The following is a 19,809-nucleotide window of genomic DNA, read 5'->3' as shown; positions in this document are numbered from 1 at the left end:
TTGCCAGCACTAATGAATTCAAAGCCTTTGGGAGGACAGCCCAACCCAGCTCTCTCTTGTTTGAGCCAAGCAGCAGTAGTAGGTTGTTATTCTCTCTTGACTACTGCCCATGCCCATCAGCCCTGAGCTCTGAAAGGAGTCACCCCTTTGCTGGTAGCATCAGTGGGCTGTTATCCACTACACAGGCCAGCCGCCAGAAGGGAGTGTGGCACATATCAGAGAACAGGTGCCAGCCCACACGGAACAGCTGGCAGCCTCTGACATGGGGCAGAGAGGATTCTTCAATCACTATCAGCTAGAGGGGCATGTGCTTTGCTGCTTATGTAGCCTGCACTGGACACCCTGCCAGCTCCCTCACCTCCTGCTCCAACAAGCCCCCCCACAGCTGGGTCCCAACCCTCACCTCTTCCCCCACTTCAGTCAGGCCCTGACCAAGATTGGAGCTGCCATTGTGCCAGGCGCTGCACAGACCCCAAGTGAGATCAACCCCCCGTTGTGCCGGGTGCTGCACGTGGAACAAATGAGGAAAGCCAGTGCTCAGGGTGACTGATTTTAGGCAAGGGGACAATTCCCAGGCATTATCATATTTACGCTGAAAAACAGACCAGGTCTGAAATGACTCTGGGAGCTTACCAGGTTGAGAGGAAGGATTTGCATCTCTCTGGCCTGCCCTGCAATTTGAGTGAGATGTCTCCCGTGCGGGATCCCCCAAACAGGGGCTCTCCACTGTGTGAAATCACAGTGGCTCTGGGAGAACCATGTAGCTGCTCTGAACGCCTGTCTGTCGCACCCTGGGGGAGAGCTGGCTGAGAGTGCTGGAACGAGGGGCGTGTGGGCTGACTTGAAGTGGTTTCCACCGTATACAGGGTTTACAGTTTGGTTCAATGGTTCTCAGCACCCCCCACTACACAAATTGTCCCAGCATCCCCAGTTCAATCCCTTGCCGTGTGAGGGGACTGGGGCCTAGTGGATTAGAGCAGGGGACGGGTGCCCCGGCTCTGGGAGGGCTGCGCCGCAGAGTGTAGAGAGGGCTCTCTTCCTTGCCAACAGCTGGATTTTGTCCTGTCTTGAGGCTCGTGTTCCCTCTAGGACAAAAGCTGTTTCTCTTGCCATCTGGATTTCATGTGGGTTGACGGGAGGGGGTTTGTGAAAGGGGAAAGTGTCTTATATTCCCACTTAGATACAGAATCACACAGGTACCTGGGCTCATTTACTCCACTAGGGGGCAGCAGGGATTTGCACACACAGACCCAAATCCCTCCTGCAGGGGACACCACTTTGCACATGTGCACACATGACTGCTTCCCTCCAGCAGGGGGCAGTGTTATTATGCACTCACACCCATACACCCCCCCGCGTTCCCCCTCCTCGCATTCCTCCAACATGAAGTGCTGCACACACGACTGATTCCCTCCAGTAGAGGGCAGTGCTGCACACACACAACCAATTCCGTCCAGTAGAGGGCAGTGCTGCACACACACACCCTCTTAATTTACACTCTTTATTAATAAAGTCCGCAGCTCCTGACTCCAGCAAATAACTCTCCTCTGGAAGCCTGTTTAATTCACTCTCCATCCCCTGGCAGCACGTCCGAGTGGGGTCTAGTTGGCGTGTCCATGCTGTGGGGAAGTCCTGGGTGTCAGCCATTGTCAGACCTTTAACTCCAGGCATCCCATGTTGAGAAGCGGGTCTCTCTCCTCTCTGGCATGACCTCTGACCCCAGCTGTCCCTAAGCCACAGGGCTCATCTGCAGCTGCTCAGCCAGATCCTGGGCAGGGCGATGGAGGGCCTGGTGCTGCAGCAGGTTCGATTTCTGGGTGAATGCCTTCCCGCACTGGGGGCACTGGTAGGGTCGCTCCCCGCTGTGGATGCGCCGGTGCTGGGCGAGGTGGGAGCTCCAGTTGAAGCCCTTCCCGCAGTCAGGACAGCAGTGGGATTTCTGGCCTGTGTGCAGGGAGCGGTGCTGGGTCAGGTGCTTGCCGTGGCGGAAGCTGCGCCCACACTCGGGGCACTGATAGGGTCTCTCCGGCGTGTGGGTGCGCAGGTGCTGCAGCAGATTGGAGCTGTCGCTGAAGCCCTTCCCGCAGTGGGTGCAGACAAAGGGGCGCTCGCCGGTGTGGGTGCGCCGGTGCTGCAGCAGGTTGGAGCGCTGGCTGAAGGCCTTGCCGCACTGGGCGCAGGGGAAGGGGCGCTCGCCAGTGTGGGTGCGCCGGTGCTGCGCTAGGTGGGCATTGTGGCGGAAGCCCCGCCCACAGTCAGGGCATCTGTAGGGTTTCTCCTCGGTGTGGGTGCGCCAGTGCTGTGCCAGGTTGGAGCTCTGGTAGAAGCTCTTCCCGCACTCCCCACACTTGTAGGGCTTTTCGCCCGTGTGGATCCGCTGGTGCCGGATCAGGAGGGTGCTGCGCGCAAAACTCTTCCCGCACTCGGGGCACTGGTAGGGCCGGCCTGTCCCATCCTGACTCTGCCCCTGCTTGGGGGTCCCATGTGGCTCCGCTCCCACAGGCCCTGCCTGCTGAGAATTCTCCTTTTCCATCCCGGCACCTGCTGGGAGAGAGAGAGAATCCAGCCGGGGTTCATTCCCAGTGCCAGGGAAAGAGGTGGGGTTTGTCGCTGAGCAGAAAACCTGATGAGCAGGAAGCGAATCCCCCAAACCCTTCCCTGAGGGGAGAGGAGGGGCGGGGGTTGCCCCAACGGCCCAGCTGAGCCCTCTGAGAAAGGCTAGGGGTGGAGAGGGCTCCTGCCAGGGGTGGGACCCAGGAGTGACACCTGCCATGAGGACAGGGCATCTGCTGGGGATGACACTGAGCGAGTGGAGACAGACCTGAGGGGCTCCCGGAAGCTTTGCTGGGATCCCACCTGTTCCCTTCACTCCTCGACAGTCTCCGAGCTGGCGTCACTCATTCCTCACCTGTGTGGGCGCCTCTCGGGGTCTCCCTTTCCTCAGAGCCCTGGAAATCCGGGACCCTCGGCTCTTCCTCTTGCTCCATCTGGGAGGTCACGGTCGGGTCGGGGACAGGGAATCCTGCTTGGGGGAAGGAAACAGGCGAGATGGGCTTGGTTAAATTTCCCCCGAGGTCTCAGTATGGAGAACACACCCTGGCTTTAACCTGGGCCCTGCTCTCTGATGGGGGGACATGGGATCCGCACTGGGGGGGCACAGGGTCCCTGAGCTGCTGGGCCTGGGGGCAGCAGGGCTGATCCCCCAGAAATCTAAGCAGGGAAGAGCCCTGAGCCGAAGCTGCCCCAGGTCCACCAAAGCCCATGGAGCTCCTGATCCCCGAGGGGCAGCGGGGCCTCACCCAGCGAGATCAGAGTCTGGTAATTCTCCTGCATGACTTCCCTGTAGAGCTGCCTCTGCCCTGCGTCCAGGAGCCCCCACTCCTCCCGGGAGCCCCCGGCTCGAGCCCCACCGGCGCTTGGAACCCCCGGGGCAGAGACCCCGTTCAGCACCTGCCAGGATAGGCAGGAACTAAGGGGGTGGGGACGGGCTGGGGCTGGGAGCTGCTCCAACTCTTAGGTCTGTCCCCTTGCAAGGGACTCTGGGAAATGCAGTTTCCCTTTGCAATGCACCATGGGCAGGGTTGGCCTCTTGGGAGATTTCTGGCCCACCTCCTCTTGCATATTCATGAAGGAGGTGGGGAGCTGTAACTTTCCCGTGCTAGCCTGGCAGGGACAGGGAGCTCCAGGAGCCAGAACTGAGAACCAAGTGACTGGCCAAAGGCCATATCAGGGGCACTAGTTCTGATCCAGCCCCAGCCAGGGGCAGGGGACTGGCTGGCTCAGGGAAAGGGACATGGAGCCTTTTCCCTCTAGCGGGTGCTGCCCCCTACTAGTTGGGATCTGTGACACCCACACACAATGCAACAGAGGATCTTTTCTTTGGGTGTTTGAAGCATAACCAGGCTGGGGAAGCCCCCTGCTAAACTTCAGCGGGTGGGAGACAAGGAGCGTCAGGCTCACCCAAAATCATGAGAGTTGGTAAAAAGAACAGATTTGGGGATCTTTTTCTTTGCCTTCTGCTTTGTGAGCCGTTAGGCTGCATGGGGTCACATTTTTCTTTCAGAATGAAGGCTGGAATTATCACATCTTCACTTGACTCCAGGAGCTGGGGCTTTGAGGAAAAATAATTAGTATGAGACTCATGAAAAATCATGAGAACTGGCAACACTGTGGGAGGGGATTCTGCCCTGCCCTGTCTGATGTTTCCATCTCTCCCCAGGAGACTGTGGAGGCAAACCAACATCCCCAGGCCAATCCCTTGTCTGTGGGATCAGAGATCCAGGAATCTCATGAGAAGTATGCAATAGCAGCGACATGTTGGATTAATATGTGTTGACTTATCTACATAATATAGATTCCTTCCCCCACCCCCATCATTCCCCCCAACCGTCATTTCTAGTTGGCTCTGCCCACCCAGCCCAACCCCTTCCCCCCCTCTCCCTCTCCCCAAGGGCTCCCTGACCATAGAGCAGGGGTGGCCAACCTGCGCCTGAAGAGCCAGAATGTACCGATGTACATTGCCAGAGAACCAAGTAATACATCAGTAGCCCCCATCAGCTCCCCACCCCGCACCTCCCACTCATCAGCAGTCATCCGGCTCAGCACCTCACGATCAGCTGTTTTGTGGTGTGCAGGAGACTGGGTGGGGGGAGGAACGAGGACATGTCCGTCTCAGGGGAGGGAGCGGGAAGGGATGGAGTGGGAGCAGGACCTGTGGCAAAGCCAGGGGTTAAGCAGTGAGCACCCCTGGCGTATTGGAAAGTTGGTGCCTGTAGCTCCAGCCCGAGTTGCTGCCTATACAAGGAGCTGCATATTAACTTCTGAAGAGCTGCATGTGGCTCTGGAGCCACAGGTTGGCCACCATGCCACAGAGCACTGATCCCCTACAGCCACCCTGAGGCCATAGAGATGTAGCTAAGAGTGGCTGCCTGCATTGGTCCACTCTACCCATTATGTCACCCTGTGCACTAGCATTGTCCAGGGCTGTAGGCCAGCGGAGAGAAACTCTAGGGCAGTGTCTCCATGGTGAGTCTTCCGGGCACCCTCCAGGAGTCTAATAACCATAGAGTTTTCTCTGCCAGCCTTGCCACAGAAATATGGCCAGAGTGACCACCTATGTAGTACCAATCTAGCCATGTCACTATCCATATCTCTATGGTTATGGGTTGGGGAGCATTATGATCTAGGGCAGAGCTGGTGCTACGCCTAAGCAAACTGAGCAATTGCTTAGCGCCCCAAGCAGCTTAAGGGGGACCCCTATTTGCTTGTTTTAGTATTGGGGGGAGCCAAAAATATTCCTGCTTTGGGCCCCCAATGGGCTAGCACCTGCGCTGATCTAGGTACTTACAAGCTTTTTGATACCAGGGACCAGCTAGCTGCTTCCTAAACTGTGTTAGGGAGATCTCAGGGACCAGCGCTGATCCACAGACTGGTCATTGAGAAACACTGCTCCAGAGAGTACAGTGCCCTGGAGGGTGTTACAAGCTAAGAGCATTCTTAGGGAGTCTCTATTATTTGGTCTCCTGCAGGGGTACACTCTGGGATGTCTTCCAAGCATCTCTATGGTTTAGAATACTGAAGGAATCTGGGAGGGCTGCTGAGAGTTGCTAATCTCCTTGAAGGGATTACGCTGTGGGAGGATTCACAAGGGTCTCTATGATTTGGAGTCCTGATGGGGTTACGCTCTGGTAGAGCTGCCAGGGGTCTCTATGGTTTAGAATCCTGGAGGGGGGTTACAGTCTGGGAGGTCTCGCAGAGGTCTCTCTCAGTATAGTCCGGACCCCACCACAGAACTGGGAGCCTCCTAGCCCATCTGGGAGCCCAAGCAGCTTCTGAGCTTCTCTGGCAGCACAGCGACACATCCAGGGCCATTCTGACCCCAAGATGTGGTCCACAGCACAGACATGGGCAAATCACAGAGAAGGGAGTTTATTTCCTATAGGTACAACTTGCTAACACAACAAGAGACTCAATCTGTCACAAAATCCAGCAGGGGAGCAGGATTCAGGCACCTGTTAGGAACAGAGTTTGGGCTGGGGCCAGACTGACTTCTGGGAAGCTCTCTGGCTGCTCCAAGCCAGGAGGGGATGTTCCCCATGTGTCACTGGGCTCCTGAACATGCAGTTCCATGTGCTGCAAAGAGAGCCAGGCGCTGGAGAGAAGGAGACAGGCTGCCCCCCGTCTGGGTGTGTCCATTTGTCCAGCCTCTCTGGTACCCAGCAGTCTCACGCCCCCAGCTCTTAAACCCCCTGTGAAAGAGGGAAGGAGCAGAAAGCGTGGTCCAGAGGCAGCCGGATTCTGGAGAGTGAAGGGATGGTGTCATTCCCCACCCTCACCCCCGCCGCCCCCAGGATGGGCACAGGCATTAGGGGACAGGATGGGCCTGCAAGAGTTAATGGCCCTTGCAGAGTGGGGGATGGGAGAGCAGGAGAGGCCCCCAAACTGGGGCACTTTGCCCCCAGCTCCAGCATGGATGGGATTCCCAGGGCACCGGAGAGAAACTAAGATCCTTCTTTCTCCAACGTTCCCCCAAAACCTCTTCTTCCACTGAATCCACACCCCGACCCAAACCTCCTCCCCCACACTCCACACGAATTTGAAATAACCCATCCGTCCCCACCCTCATTCCGTTTCGATCCTCTTCGGATGAGCCTATGTATCTTGCTGAGTTCCCATATCAACACTTTTCAGCCTAGATCCCAGAGCGCTTTCTCAAAGGCAGGTCAGCACGCAGCACCGTCCCCTTTTCCCAGATGAGGCATTAAGGCAGAGACAGGGGAAAAGACTCACCCAAGAGCACAAAAGCAAGTATCAGAGCCAGGGGTAGAACCCAGGAGTCCTGTCTCCCAACCCCCACCTTGCTCTCACCACTAGACCCCACTCTCCTCCCAGATCCAGGATGAGAACCCAGGAGTCCTGCCTCCCTGCCCCTCTCTCCCTCACCCCTGGACTCCACTCCTCTTCCTGAGTCAGGGAAAGAATCCAAGTGTCCTGACTCCCAGCCCCCTGCTCTAATCACTAGACTCTACCCCGACGGAACCTAGGAGTCCTGGTTCTCAGCCCTCTCCCTGCTCTAAATCCCCTCCCAGGGACACCCCCGTGGGATTCTCATGTCCCCTCCTGGTCAGCCGAGGTATTTCTGGATGTGTCCGAGTGGGCCAGCTCCCGCAGCCACTCCCCAGGCAGGGCTGGTGTCTTCACGGTGCGTGCGCCGGTGCTGCCGCAGGTTGGAGCTGAGGCTGAAGGCTTTGCCACACTGAAGGCAGGCAAAGGGCTTCTCACCGGTGTGGGTGCGGTGGTGCTGCAGGAGGGCTGAGCTCTGGGCAAAGGCCTTGCCGCACTCAGTGCAGTGGTAGGGCCGGTGCCCGCGGTGGCTACGCTGGTGCTGCATGAGGTTGGAGCTCTGGCTGAAGCACTTGCCACATTCAGGGCAGGGGTAGGGCCGCTCACCCTTGTGGCTGCGCTGGTGCTTGACCAGGGTAGAGGAGACGCTGAAGCTCTTGCCACACTCGGGGCAGCGGTAGGGCCGCTCGCCGGTGTGGGTGCGCCGGTGCTTCGCCAGGTCGGCGCTCTGACTGAAGCCGCGCCCGCACTCCGCACAGGCGAAGGGCTTCTCGCCCGTATGCACCCGCCGGTGGGTCACCAGGTGCGAACTCTTCCCAAACACCTTCCCGCACACCCCGCATGGGTGGGCCTTGGGGGCGGCCGTGGGACGATGGTGGCTCTTGCGGTGCTGCGAGAGGGCCGAGCTGAGGGGGAAGCAACGTCCGCATGCCCCACAGCGGTAGGGGCGGCGTTCCGTGTGCTCACGCACATGCTGCACAAAGTCCAGGCTCAGGGCGAAGGCGCGCCCGCAGTCGGGGCACTTGTAGGGCGGCTCGCAGCGGTGGGTGCGGCGGTGCTGGCGCAGGTGGGAGCTCTCGGTGAAGGCCTTGCCACACTCGCCGCATTTGTAGGGCCGCTCGCCCGTGTGCGTGCGCTGATGGCGGATCAGGTGGGAGCTGAGCGTGAAGCTCTTCCCACACTCAGTGCATTTGTAGGGGCGCTCCCCGGTGTGGATGCGCTGGTGCTGGCTGAGGTTGGAGCCACGGCTGAAGCTCTTCCCGCAGTCGGGGCATTTGTAGGGTCTCTCCCCGGTGTGGGTGCGCTGGTGCCGAGTCAGCAGTGAGCTCTGGCTGAAGGCCTTGCCACACTCGCCGCATTTGTAGGGACGCTCCCCGGTGTGGATGCGCTGGTGCCGGATGAGGTGGGAGCTCTGGTGGAAGCTCTTCCCACACTCGGGGCATTTGTAGGGCTTCTCACCCATGTGGGTGCGCTGGTGCACCAGGATCTCCTGCAGGGGGCTCTCGCACACTGTCTCCCAGTCGGGCCGGCCCTCCCCTTGCTTGGGGCTGCCGTAAGACTCCGTTGCTGCAGGCCCTTCCCACTGCAGATTCTCCTCCGTCCTGGCACATGCTAGGAGACATAGAATCCAGACAGGGCTCATTCCCTGGCCACGGGAAACGGTGGCCAGCAAAGGGAGCAGAAAACCTGATGGTCAGGAAGCTGAACACCCCCAGCCCTTCGCAAGAAGGGAGAGGAGAGGCCACGTCTGCCCTAGTGGCCCAGCTGCCGCAGGGGACCCATGACTGCTGCCGTGCCAACTCACAGTGGGATCTGGTCTGTTCTACTCTCCCCTGCTAAGCAGGGTCTGGTCTGTTTGGCTGCTGGATGGGAGACACCCCCCCACCCCAGTAGCTGATGGGTATGTGCAGGATGACGCTACCCCTCAGAGATCCCAACCCCGCAGGGTCTCTCCTCTCTGGCTTGTGTGGTGGGGCTGTGCTGGGAAGTGGTCCCAAAGAGACCCAAAGAGACCCTTCCTTTGGCAGGGCAGATCCCAGCTGTGCCCAGAGAGATGCCAGGGCTGGCACAGGCCTGGGGAGCTGGCTCTGCTCCCTGGCCTGCCCATACCACAGAGATGGGGCCTAGAACATATATCGTCCTGCCCTCCCCCACCTCAGTAACTACAGAGGTGGAGCCTAGAGGTCCCTACCCACCTGTATCCATAGTGATGAGAGTCTAGCCCCTTCCACATCTCCCCATCCCATCTCTATGGAAACAGAATTAGGTGAGGAGAGGTGTTGCTCTGGGAGATGCTGCTAGGGAGATTTTAGGATCTTCGGTGGCCCTTGGGGTTCCCCAGCTGTCATGGGGGGAGCAGAAAGAGGCAGTGCTGAGCACTGGGGAATTCAAAGGGGGGCATCTGGCCCCACAGGGTGCAGGAGTTGGAGCCCAATTCCCCACCACTGCTGGGCGCGTTCCTCATGCCTGTAGATGGGGTCACACAGTAACAGGAATGAGGGAGGGCAAAAGGGATGGGGGAGTGGAAAACAGAACGGGGGGCGGGGGGTCGTCTCCCAATGGCTTTGCTGGGAAACCAGCTTTTCCCTTCACTCCCAGTCCCTAAGCCAGAGTCATTCATTCCTCACCTCCGCGGGCACCTCTCGGGATCTCCCCTTCCTTGGAGCCCTGGAGATCCGGGACCCTGGGCTCTTCCCCTTGCTCCAGCCGGGAGATCCCGGCCGGGTCAGGGAACCCTGCTGCCGGGCCAGGCATGATCCCAGTCAGGTGGAACGAGCTGCTGAATTCAAACACACTGTTAGGTTTCTCCTTCTCTTTCTGGTGCCATCCACTGTCAGGACCCCACTTCCAGAGGGCCCCTGAGCCAAGAGCTTAATTAAGAGAGGACCTAATCATGGCACCGTCACTCAACACCCCCCAGCCCGATAGTTGGTTTGGCACGATTTACAATCACAAGATGATGCTTTATTCCCAGCTGATTCCACTTCCACATGCCACAGAATGCTCCACACCTGCCGCAGGGCAATATCTGGCCCTAGAAAGCAGCTGGTGGTCTCAATGAGTTTTCCATGTTAAAGGTTTTCATTTAATCACTTCTGAACTGCGAAAGGCTAAGCACAGAATAAGATGAAACCAGAGACAGGAAGAGACATGTACTAAGTGCCCAGAATGCACAGTTAGCAGCAGGACTTCAGTTTTCACCAAGGGAAAATACATATTTCTAGCTGTCATAGGTGCGCAGAAAATCTGGAGAACATGACCCAACATCTGCCTGAGTCTGCAGAGAGCCTGAACTGATCACTCTGAGGCCCGGTCCGCACGACACAGGTAGGCTGACGTAAGGCAGCTTACATTGAACTGGCTCTGTAAGCGTCTACACTAAAATGTAGCTCCCACCCATGTAACTCGCCCACTGCACCGACTTAATAACTCCACTTCCGCAAAGGCGTAGCGCTTAAGTCAATGTAGTTAGGTCAACACAGTGTCCATGTAAAAACTGCATTACTTACATCGACCATTGCTGCCTTTCAGAAACCAACACCCAATGCCCCACACTGGTAGCTAATAAGCTCCTGGTGAGGATGCGCGCCGCCGACACAAGGAGCCTAGTGTGGACATGTAAAACCAATTCAATCAACTTAATATTGTAGCATAGACTTGTCCTGAAAGGCATGAATTGCCTCCACTCTTCTCAATGGGGGCATAGACTCTGAAACCTAATGATGGCATGTCACATGTCAAAGTTGTTGGGCTGCCCCTTCCAGCTCAGGCACTTCTCGCAAAACCATCCCCTTGGGTGCTCAAACCTTCAGCCAGCCCCGATCCCGCTACCCCCAACACACATGCCAATTCCAGGAGGCGAACACCATCAACACAGAAATCACTGGGGCCCGGAGAACCAGGAGGGCCGGGGAGAAGATTAAGCACCCAGACACCCCCCACACCCTGGACTCCTGGGTTCCATTTCTGCCCCATTCAGTACAGGCCGGGGGGAGTTATTGAAACACGGCTCCTGTACAATTTCCAGCTGGAATTAGGGCCACACGCCCCGGGGGCTACGCCGGGGGGGGCGCCTTGCAGCCATCGCAGCGCTCTCCCTTCTGCTCCCGGGGACCCCCATGGCCAGATCACCTGGGCTTAGCACCAGCGCTTCCCCAACCCCACCCCGCCGCTGCCCCGGAGCTGCCTGGGGTGGGGGTGTCTGTCCAGTCCCAGCCCCCTTCAGCTCCGATCCGCTCCTCACCGCAGGCAGCGATTTCCTGCCTCGGCTGCTGTTTCTCGCCCCAGCTCAGCGCCCGGCCGGGGCGATCCCCTCCAGGGGCCGGGGCTGCAGCCGGAGACGCAGCCCCGCGGCAGGAGTGGCCGGCAGCGGGTCTCTTTGTGCGCTCCCCTCCCCGCTGCCAGGCGCACACACAACACAACACAAGCCGGGGGGATTGCTGGGAACAGGAAGGTCCCTGCCTTATTCCGTCCCCTCCTTGCAACAGTTCCTGATCTCGCCTATGAATCGCCCCATAGGGGTGGGGGGGGCTGCGACTGCCCCCAGCCCAGCTGAGAGGAGAGCCAGGGGCATTAGCACGTGCCCTGAACCCGGGGCTACTTGCACCCCCAACGCTCAGCAGGGTGACTGGATCCGGGCTGGGTCGAGGTGAGGGCGCAGGAGGGGGCCCCACAGTCTGGGCTGGCCCCCGTGTGGTGCTAAGGGGGCGCCGTGCCGAGCAGTGGGGGCTCAGCAGGGGGCGCTCTCCCCTCACAGACAGGGCTGCCCCTAAATGCGCCACTAGAGGGGGCTGTGTACTCGTTGCAGCAGCCCCTGGTGGCGGTCTGAGGCATTGCATACGCCTGCCCCCTGAAACCTGGGTCAATCCTGAACTTTTCATCCACAGCCCCTGCGGGTTTATGGAACAGCAGAAACCAGCCCCACTGAGACCAGCTGGAGCTTAGGAGCAAAGCTTCAGTCACTCACCTTCTGTTACTCAAGGACTCCCCAGCTGTGGGTCTAGTGGGTTAGATCATGGGGGCTGGGAGCCAAGACTCCTGGGTTCTTGGATGACTGTATACTAATGCTAAAAGTATGGAGAAGATGGAGTTCATGGTTCTAAGGAATGGTAGGAGGGAAAACAGCAGAATAAAAAATAAACAATGGATTTCAAGAAGAACTAAAACTATTAGTGAATAATCACACTTAGGTCATCACTGACATCACAGTGACTTGGTGGGACAATTGACATGACTGGAACATTGGTATAGACGGGGCCAGCTTGTTCAGGACAGACAGGTAGGGGACAAAGGGAGGAGGTGTTGCCTTGAATATCCAAGACATATACACTTACACTGAAATTGAAAGAGAAGGGAGGCAGACTGCTGAACGTCTCTGGGAAAGGATAAAAGGAATAAAATATACGGGTACGGTTATGGTAGGGGTCTACGAGGGAGCATCAAGAGGTGGATGAGGCTTTTTTAAAACAACTAACAAAAAATCATCCTAAACACAAGCCTTAGGGCAAACGTCCACTTAAAACGCTGCACCAGTGTAGCACTCTAAGATGACAGGAGTTATTCTACCTCCCCAAAAGGCAGTAACTATGTTGATGGGAGAAGCTCTCCTGCTACCATAGTGCTGTGTAGATGGCGGGTTAGGTTGGTGTAACTATGTGGCTCAGAGGTATGGCTTTTTCACACCCCTGAGCGATGAAGTTATACAGCTAGAAGTCTGTAGTGGAGACCAGACCTTAGCGGTAATGAGGAACTTCACCTACACAGACAGCTGTTGAGGAAATAATACAGCAGGACACAGATTTTCCAACAAGTTCTTGGACTCCACTGGAGACCACTTTTATTGCAGAAAGTGGAGAGAGCAACTAGAGGAGAGGCTGTCCTACAGTGGATTCTGAAACAGGGCGGAACTGGTTGATAATTTGAAGGTGGAAGGCAGATTGGGTCAACGTGATCATGAAAAGATGGAGTTCCTGGTTCTAAGGAATGGTAGGAGGGAAAACAGCAGAATAAAAAAAAACAAAAAAACAATGGATTTCACGAAGGCAGCGTTAGCAAACTCCAAGAAATGGCAGGTCACAGTCCAGGAGAAGCAATCTCAGGGAAAACAAGTGCAGGGGAGTTGGCTGTTTTTTAAAGAGACATTATTAAGAGGAAACTATCCCCAGGCTCAGGAGAGAAGGAAGTACGGTAAGAGACCACGCTGACTTAACCAGGTCTTCAAAGACCTGAAACTCAACGAAGAGTCATACAAAAAGTGGAAACTAGGTCAACTTAAGGATAAGAGCATGTAGGGACTAAAGTTAAAGGCCGAGGCACTAAACAAGATTCAATTAGCTAGGGCCATAAAGGGTAATAAGAAAACATTTTACCAATACATTAGAAACGAGAGGGAGACCAAGGACAGGGTAGGCGCATTACTCAATGAAGAGAAAAAGACAATAACAAAAAAATGCAGCAATGGCCAAAGTGTTAAGTGCCCTTTTTGTTTCAGTCTTCACCAAACAGGTTAGCAGTGACTGGATGTCTAACATAGTGAACATCAGTATAAATGGGGTGGAATCTGTGGCTAAAATAGGGAAAGAACAAGTTGAGAATTAAGTTAGATGTCTTCAGGTCAGCAGGATCTGACGAAATACGTCTAGAATACCTAAGGAACTGGCTGAAGAGATCTCTGAGCCGTTAGCAATTACCTCTGAGAACTCATGGAGAATGGGAGAGACACATGAGGCCTGGAAATGGGCAAATACAGTACCTATCTACAGAAAGGGGAATAAGGGTAACCCAGGGAATTATAGACCAGTCAGCTTAACTTCAGTACCCAGAAAGACAACGGAACAACAACATACTCAATTTGTAAGCACCTAGAAGAAAATAAGGTAATAAGTAACAATCAACATGAATTTGTCAAGAACAAATAATATCAAACAAACCTAATATCCTTCTCTGACAAGTAACAAGACTTGGGGATCGGGAGGGGAAAGCTGTAGATGTCATATCTCAACTTTAGTACGGCTTTTGATACTGTCTTACATGAATGTCTCATAAGCAAACAAAGGAAATACAGCCTAGGTGAATCTACTATAAGGTGAACGCACAACTGGTTGGCAAACCGTACTCTGACTGGTTAAAAGCATATCAAGCAGGGTCCCACAGGGATCAGTTCTGGGTCCAGTTCTGTTCAATATCTTCATAAATCATTTGGACGAAGGCATAGAGAGTACACTAATAAAGTTTACAGATGATACCAAGATGGGAAGGGTTGCAAGCACTTGAGGACAAGATTAGAATAAAAATGACCATGACAAACTGTAGAAATAGTCAAATAAATAAGATGAAATTCAATAAGACAAATGCAAAGTACTCCACTTAAGAAGGAACAATCAGTTGCACCCATACAAAATGGGAAACGACTGCCTAGGAAGGAGAACTGCGGAAAGGGATCTGGGGGGTCATAGTGGATCACAAGTTAAATATGAGTCAAATGATGTCACACTGTTGCAAAAAAAACAAACATCATTCTGGGCTGTATTAGCAGGAGTGTTGTTAGCAAGACACAAGAAGTAATTCTTCCACTCTACTCCGCGCTGATTAGGCCTCAACTGGAGTATTGCATCCAGTTCTGGGTGCCACATTTCAGGATGGATGTGGACAAATTGGAGAGAGTCCAGAGGAGAGCAACAAAAATGATTAAAAGTCTAGAAAACAACTGAAAAAACAGAGTTTTTCTGGAGAAGAGAGGACTGAAGGGGGCCGTGACAACTGTCTTCAAGTATGTAAGAGGTTGTTACAAAGAGAAGGGTGACAAATTGTTCTCCTTATACACTAAGGACAGGACAAGACTAATGGGCTTAGATTGCAGCAAGGGAGACTTAGGTTAGATATTAGGAAAAACATCCTGTCAGGGTAGTTAAGCGCTGGAACAGGTTACCAAGGAAGTGTGTGGAATCTTGGTCATTGGAGAGTTTTAAGAATAGGCTGGACACACACCTGTCTGGAACGGTCTAGATAATAAAGTGCCTCAGTGCACGGGACTGGATGAGCTATCAAAGTCCCTTCCAGTTCTACATTTTTATGATTCTATCCCCAGCTCTGGGAGGTGAATGAGGCTGAGTCAGCTGGGAGAAAGTCAAGAGTCCCAGGTTCTATCTACGGCTCTGGGAGGGGAGTGGGGCCTAGTGGGTTGGGGGCTGGGACTCAACTCCAAGGTTCTCTGCCCCAGTTCTGGGAGGGGAGCAGGGCCACATGAATGGAGCAGCCCCATCCCAAGGACAGGGTCTCCACCCCAGCCCCTCTCAGCCATCATGGCAGCAAAGAGGGTGATGGGATGCAGCATTCCCCTTGAATTTCACTGGGTGGATGAAGGCTCTGGGGTCATGGGACAACCCTTCCATCTCAGCTCAGCAGCTCTTAACTCTCCAGTGCTGGGTGACAGGTTAGAAAAGGGGACAGCCCTTTCCCATTCCCCCGGTGCCTGAAAGCTGCGAGCTGCCACCTGGCAGTGCCCTGGCTGACCACACCCACAAGTTTTGCCAATATTTTAAAAGGGTAAACAGGATGACCTGGATAATCATAGGCCTGTCAGCCTAACCTCAATCCCACTGAAGATAACAGATCAGCTGATGGGGGACTCCATTAATAAAGGAAAGCAATGTAATTAATACCAACACCATAGGTTTACGGACAATAGAGCCAGTCAAACTTTTGTAAATGTACCGTAAAAGCCTCCTGTGTGATCCACAGTCCCGCGTTTGGGGTCCTCCACCGTTCCCCTCCCCAAGCACCGATACAGACGCTCCCAAGCTGGAGGATCTGGCCCCGGTGGGACTCTCCAATTTTTATTTCCCACATAACCAAACATAGTATTTAAAAATAAAATAAAATCCAAATAGAATGAACAGTCTCCGGCCCCCCATGCAGTCAGCTGCTGCCTTGAGACCCTTCACCCCCAAGGGCATCCTCTCGGCACAACAGGGCTCTCACCGAGGTTCAAATATTAGCAGGAGGAGACCAGCCCCAGGGGAGCAGACCCCGGCAGAACCCAGAGTAGGGGAGGATCCAGAGAGCTGCGAGGAGCAGATCCTCAGGGGATCAGGCATCACTTGGGTGGGATCTACATGGATGGGTCAAGTGAATCCTGGCAGCACCTGCTGAGCAGCCTGCAGAGGGCAGGAGGGAGGGGACCGCCATGTGGATCCTGGAGGGGGGACCTGCGGAATGGAGGGCTAGGGGAGGGGATGGGAAGGGGGACTGCAGGCGCTCAGCTGATGTAGATTCGGTGAAAGTCGTTGGCGCCAAAGGCAGCATTGCACTTGGGGCACTTGCGCTGCCGGGTGTCGTAGCGCGTCTGCGCGCACTGCAAGCAGAAGACGTGGAAGCACTTGGTGAGCACCGCGTCCTTCTTGCGTGTGTTGCAGCAGGGACAGGTCAGCTTGGCCTGGGGAGGACACAGACCCTGTTAGTGGGGGGGGGCTGGGTCCCTTCCCCCCACCCCCAGAGCCTGNGCTTCCCCCTTCCTCCCCCAGCTGCCCACCTTGTACTCCTTGATCTCCTCCTGCAGTATCTCGTCAGCGTCCGCGTACACCTCTACCTTCTTCTGCTTCTCCAGCTTGCGCCGCAGCCGGGAGATGTCCTCCTGGGGTGCAGGGAAGATCTAGTCAGCAAGGGGGCCTGGGCCCTCCCCTGCCCCTCCCCACAGTATGACCCACAGGCCCCTGCCCCTTACCTGGGCCCTCTTGAGGTTGAAGGACTCCTTCTCCTTGGCAGCGCGGTTCTCGGCCATGCAGGCCTGGATCTCCTTCAGCTTGCACTGCACGTGCTCCTGCTGCACCTTCAGGTCCTCGGCCAGCTGGGCCGCTTCCACCGCCTGTGCGAGGAGGGAATGTCAGTCACTGTGAGCTTCCCCCTGAACAGTGCCTGGGAACTGATACATACAAATGATATAATGCAGGGGTAGGCAACCTATGGCACGGGTGCCAAAGGCAGCACATGAGCTGATTTTCAGCGGCACTCACACTGCCCGGGTCTTGGCCACCGGCCCAGGGGACTCTGCATTTTAATTTAATTTTAAATGAAGCTTCTTAAAGCTTTTAAAAACCTTATTTACTTTACATACAACAATAGTTTAGTTATATATTATAGACTTGTAGAAAGAGACCTTCTAAAAACGTTAAAATTTATGATTGGCACGCGAAACCTTAAATCAGAGTGAATAAATGAAGTCGCGACACACCACTTCAGAAAGGTTGCCGACCCCTGATATAATGGAAACAATAAACAACAGAAACTGATTCTCTTTTACATGAGGGCCATTTTGCACCATTCAGTGTAAAATGGGTGTCAAATTAAATTATATTAAAAGTGGTGTAAGTTGAATTATATTTATATCCATTTTAAGGCCCCTTTACACTTCCAAAATGGTTAAAGGGAACTAGTATAAATGACAGTCACATCCAGAGTGATCCTATTCACGGTGAAAATGGTAAGGTAGGCTGGAATCTTGTACAGTGTTCCAGCAGCCTGCAGGATTGGGGGTCTAACAGTCTAATGTGGCCAGGATAAAATCAAATTAAGAAGAGAAGGGGAAGTGGAAAAAAAGAGAAAAAAAATGACAGATAATAACTAATTAAATCTATTCAAATTAGATCTAAAAGCTAGGATAGAAGTGTAATGATCTCTGATTCCTTTAAGAAAAGCTACACCATGTGCAGTGAAACACCTTAGAAAGATTCCCCATAGTCACAGGCGCCAACTTTCTCCTGCGCCGGTGGAAGCTTGTGCCCCGCCCCTGGCCCCGCCCCGATTGCACCTTTTCCCCACTCTGGCCCTGCTCCCATTCCAACCCCTTCCCCAAAGTCCCACCCCAACTCTGCTCCCTCCCTGCCCCTACTGGATCCCTTCCCCAAATCCCCACCCCAGCCCTGCATCTTCCCCCAGTGCATCGTGTTCCCCCTCCTCTCCCCTCCCTCCCTGCCCCGCAAAACAGCTGTTTTGCAGTGCAAGCGCTGGGAGGGAGGGGGGAGAAGCAGGATGCAGCAGAGCGCTCACGGAGGAGGCGGAGGTGAACTGGAGCGGGGGGTGGGGCGGGGCCAGGCCACGGGGAGCTGCTGGTGGGTGCTCAGCACTCACCAATTTTTCTCCGTGGGTGCCCCAGCCCCAGAGCACCCATGGAGTCGGCGCCTATGCTCCCAGTGGGGAACAGCCCACAGCACTGCCAGTTCCCCCCCCACATAGTAGGGCTCCAGCCACAGAGCTCATCCCAATGCTGTGAGCTTCCCCCCAGCACCATCCCCAACAAACGTGGGGACAGTTGTCATATTTTTATCACCAACGTGCATGACTCAGTTTCCCCACCCGCTGAACAGAACCAGACAGATGACTCCTAGGGGAGAGGGGAATGAGGCCTGGTCAAGCATCTGGGATGCAATCAAGTACCCTGGCATCCACACCTATGAACAGGAACCCCTACAACAGACCAAGAAGCAGAGGGACTCTTGAGCAGGAGAAGGCCGGGCTGAGGCAGCAGAGCGAAGATCTAGGCTCACACACACACGCACAGAGCTCAAGGAGACAGACGACGGGTGTCCGGCTAGGAGGGACGCTGACTGGAACATGGCTTGTGTGTGTGGACCCAAACCCTCTCCGACGCTGGGTCCCAGCTGCCCAACGAGTGCTAAATTGGCTGCAACAGGCCGTGTGGCTCCCGACAGGGCAACGGGCTCGAAGCCGGCGCCTGACCTCAGGCGGACCTGCTGTGGGAAGAAGAGGGGGGGCCAGAGCCCTTAGGCCCAGCCCCGGAGAGCTGTGGAGCTCCCCCTAGGAAAATGCCAACTTCAAGGCTTAGCCAAGAAATAAGGGCTTTCCTGTGGACTAGCCCTGTGGATCCAAAGGAGCCGCCCCCGCCGTGGATGCCCCTCATTAACCCCCCCACCCAGGTCCCCAGCCCTGCTCCCCAACTCACCTTCCTCTTGTTGAGCTCAAGGGCCTGGCTACGAAGGGTCAGCTCCTTCTCCACTGTGCCCAGGTTCCCCTGCAGCACCCGCTCCTTCTCCTCTAGCTTCTGCACCACCAGCAGCTGGGCATCCACCTGCAACGTGGCCTTGTCAGCAGAGCACCACCTGCCGACTCGCAGCCAGCAGCTGCCCCCGCCACTGCCTGCCAGGGGAGAGCACCCCCTAATGAACCCCACCCCAACTGCACAGGCCCACCCTGCTGAACCCCCATCCTGCTCTGTGCAACCCAGAGCCCCCTAGTGCCGCACTGAGGAACACGCTGCCTGTGAGGGGAGAGTGCCCCCTACTGAGCTAGGGTTGGCAACCCACCCGGTTTTCCCGGGAATCTCCCAGAATCAGGCTCAGTCTCCTGGAGGCTACTGAAGCAAAACAGGGAGATTTTAGGCCGTTAAAGGTCCAGTGGCATAGCAGGACTAAGGCAGGTTCCCTGCCTGCCTTGGCCCTGCACCGCTCCTGGAAGCAGCCGGCATGTCCCTGCAGCCCCTAGAAGGGGGGAGCAGGAGGTCTCCGTGTGCTGCCCCTGCCCCAAGCGTCGACTCCACAGCTCCCATTGGCTGAGAACTGTGGCCAATGGGAGTTGCATGGGCTGTGCCTGCAGGCAGGGGCAGAGCACAGAGCCCCCTGGTGCCCCCCCACTCCCACAGGGACATGCCAGCTGCTTCTGGGAGTGGCACAGGGACAGGGCAGGCAGGGAGCCTGCCTTAGCCCCATTGTGCTGCCCACTGGGAGCCGCCCAAGGTAAGTGCTGCCATGCAAGAGCCCACACCCCCTCCTGCACCCAAGCCCCTGCCTCAGCCCAGAGCCCCCTCCCAGAGCCAGCACCCCACACCCCCTCCCACACTCCAACTCCCTCCTCCACCCCAACCCCCTGCCCAAGCCCGGAGCCCCCTCCCAGAGCCAGCACCCCACACCCTCTCTCGCACCCCAACTCCCTCCTCCACCCTGCACCTCCCCACAA

The 19,809-nt window shown here is 55.7% G+C and overlaps 2 protein-coding genes across 2 annotated transcripts in view; both read right to left on the bottom strand.

Moving 5' to 3' along the window:
- Nucleotides 1-1,447: 1,447 nt before the first annotated feature.
- On the bottom strand, nucleotides 1,448-11,313 carry LOC116815117 (uncharacterized). The gene is made up of 7 exons (XM_075064700.1): nucleotides 11,087-11,313; nucleotides 9,471-9,619; nucleotides 7,125-8,454; nucleotides 6,216-6,248; nucleotides 3,961-4,262; nucleotides 2,909-3,025; nucleotides 1,448-2,544 (listed from the first exon to the last, which is right to left on the bottom strand). Exons 2-7 carry the CDS (start codon nucleotides 9,595-9,597, stop codon nucleotides 1,730-1,732), a joined length of 2,724 nt encoding a protein of 907 aa, XP_074920801.1. The 5' UTR covers nucleotides 9,598-9,619; nucleotides 11,087-11,313; the 3' UTR covers nucleotides 1,448-1,729.
- Nucleotides 11,314-15,643: 4,330 nt separating this feature from the next.
- RNF40 (ring finger protein 40) overlaps nucleotides 15,644-19,809 on the bottom strand; it is an 11,462-nt gene continuing 7,296 nt past the window's right edge. Inside the window, exons 12-15 of the mRNA XM_075064698.1 lie at nucleotides 18,800-18,937; nucleotides 16,565-16,705; nucleotides 16,373-16,474; nucleotides 15,644-16,276 (exon numbers count right to left, since the gene is read on the bottom strand). Coding sequence (XP_074920799.1) covers nucleotides 16,100-16,276; nucleotides 16,373-16,474; nucleotides 16,565-16,705; nucleotides 18,800-18,937 — 558 coding nt within the window. The 3' untranslated portion in view covers nucleotides 15,644-16,099. The remainder of the gene's footprint in view (nucleotides 16,277-16,372; nucleotides 16,475-16,564; nucleotides 16,706-18,799; nucleotides 18,938-19,809) is intronic.

Source organism: Chelonoidis abingdonii, chromosome 4 (genome assembly GCF_003597395.2).
Source record: "Chelonoidis abingdonii isolate Lonesome George chromosome 4, CheloAbing_2.0, whole genome shotgun sequence".
Classification (NCBI taxonomy): domain Eukaryota; kingdom Metazoa; phylum Chordata; order Testudines; family Testudinidae; genus Chelonoidis; species Chelonoidis abingdonii.
This window is presented reverse-complemented; position numbering and strand designations above follow the sequence as displayed.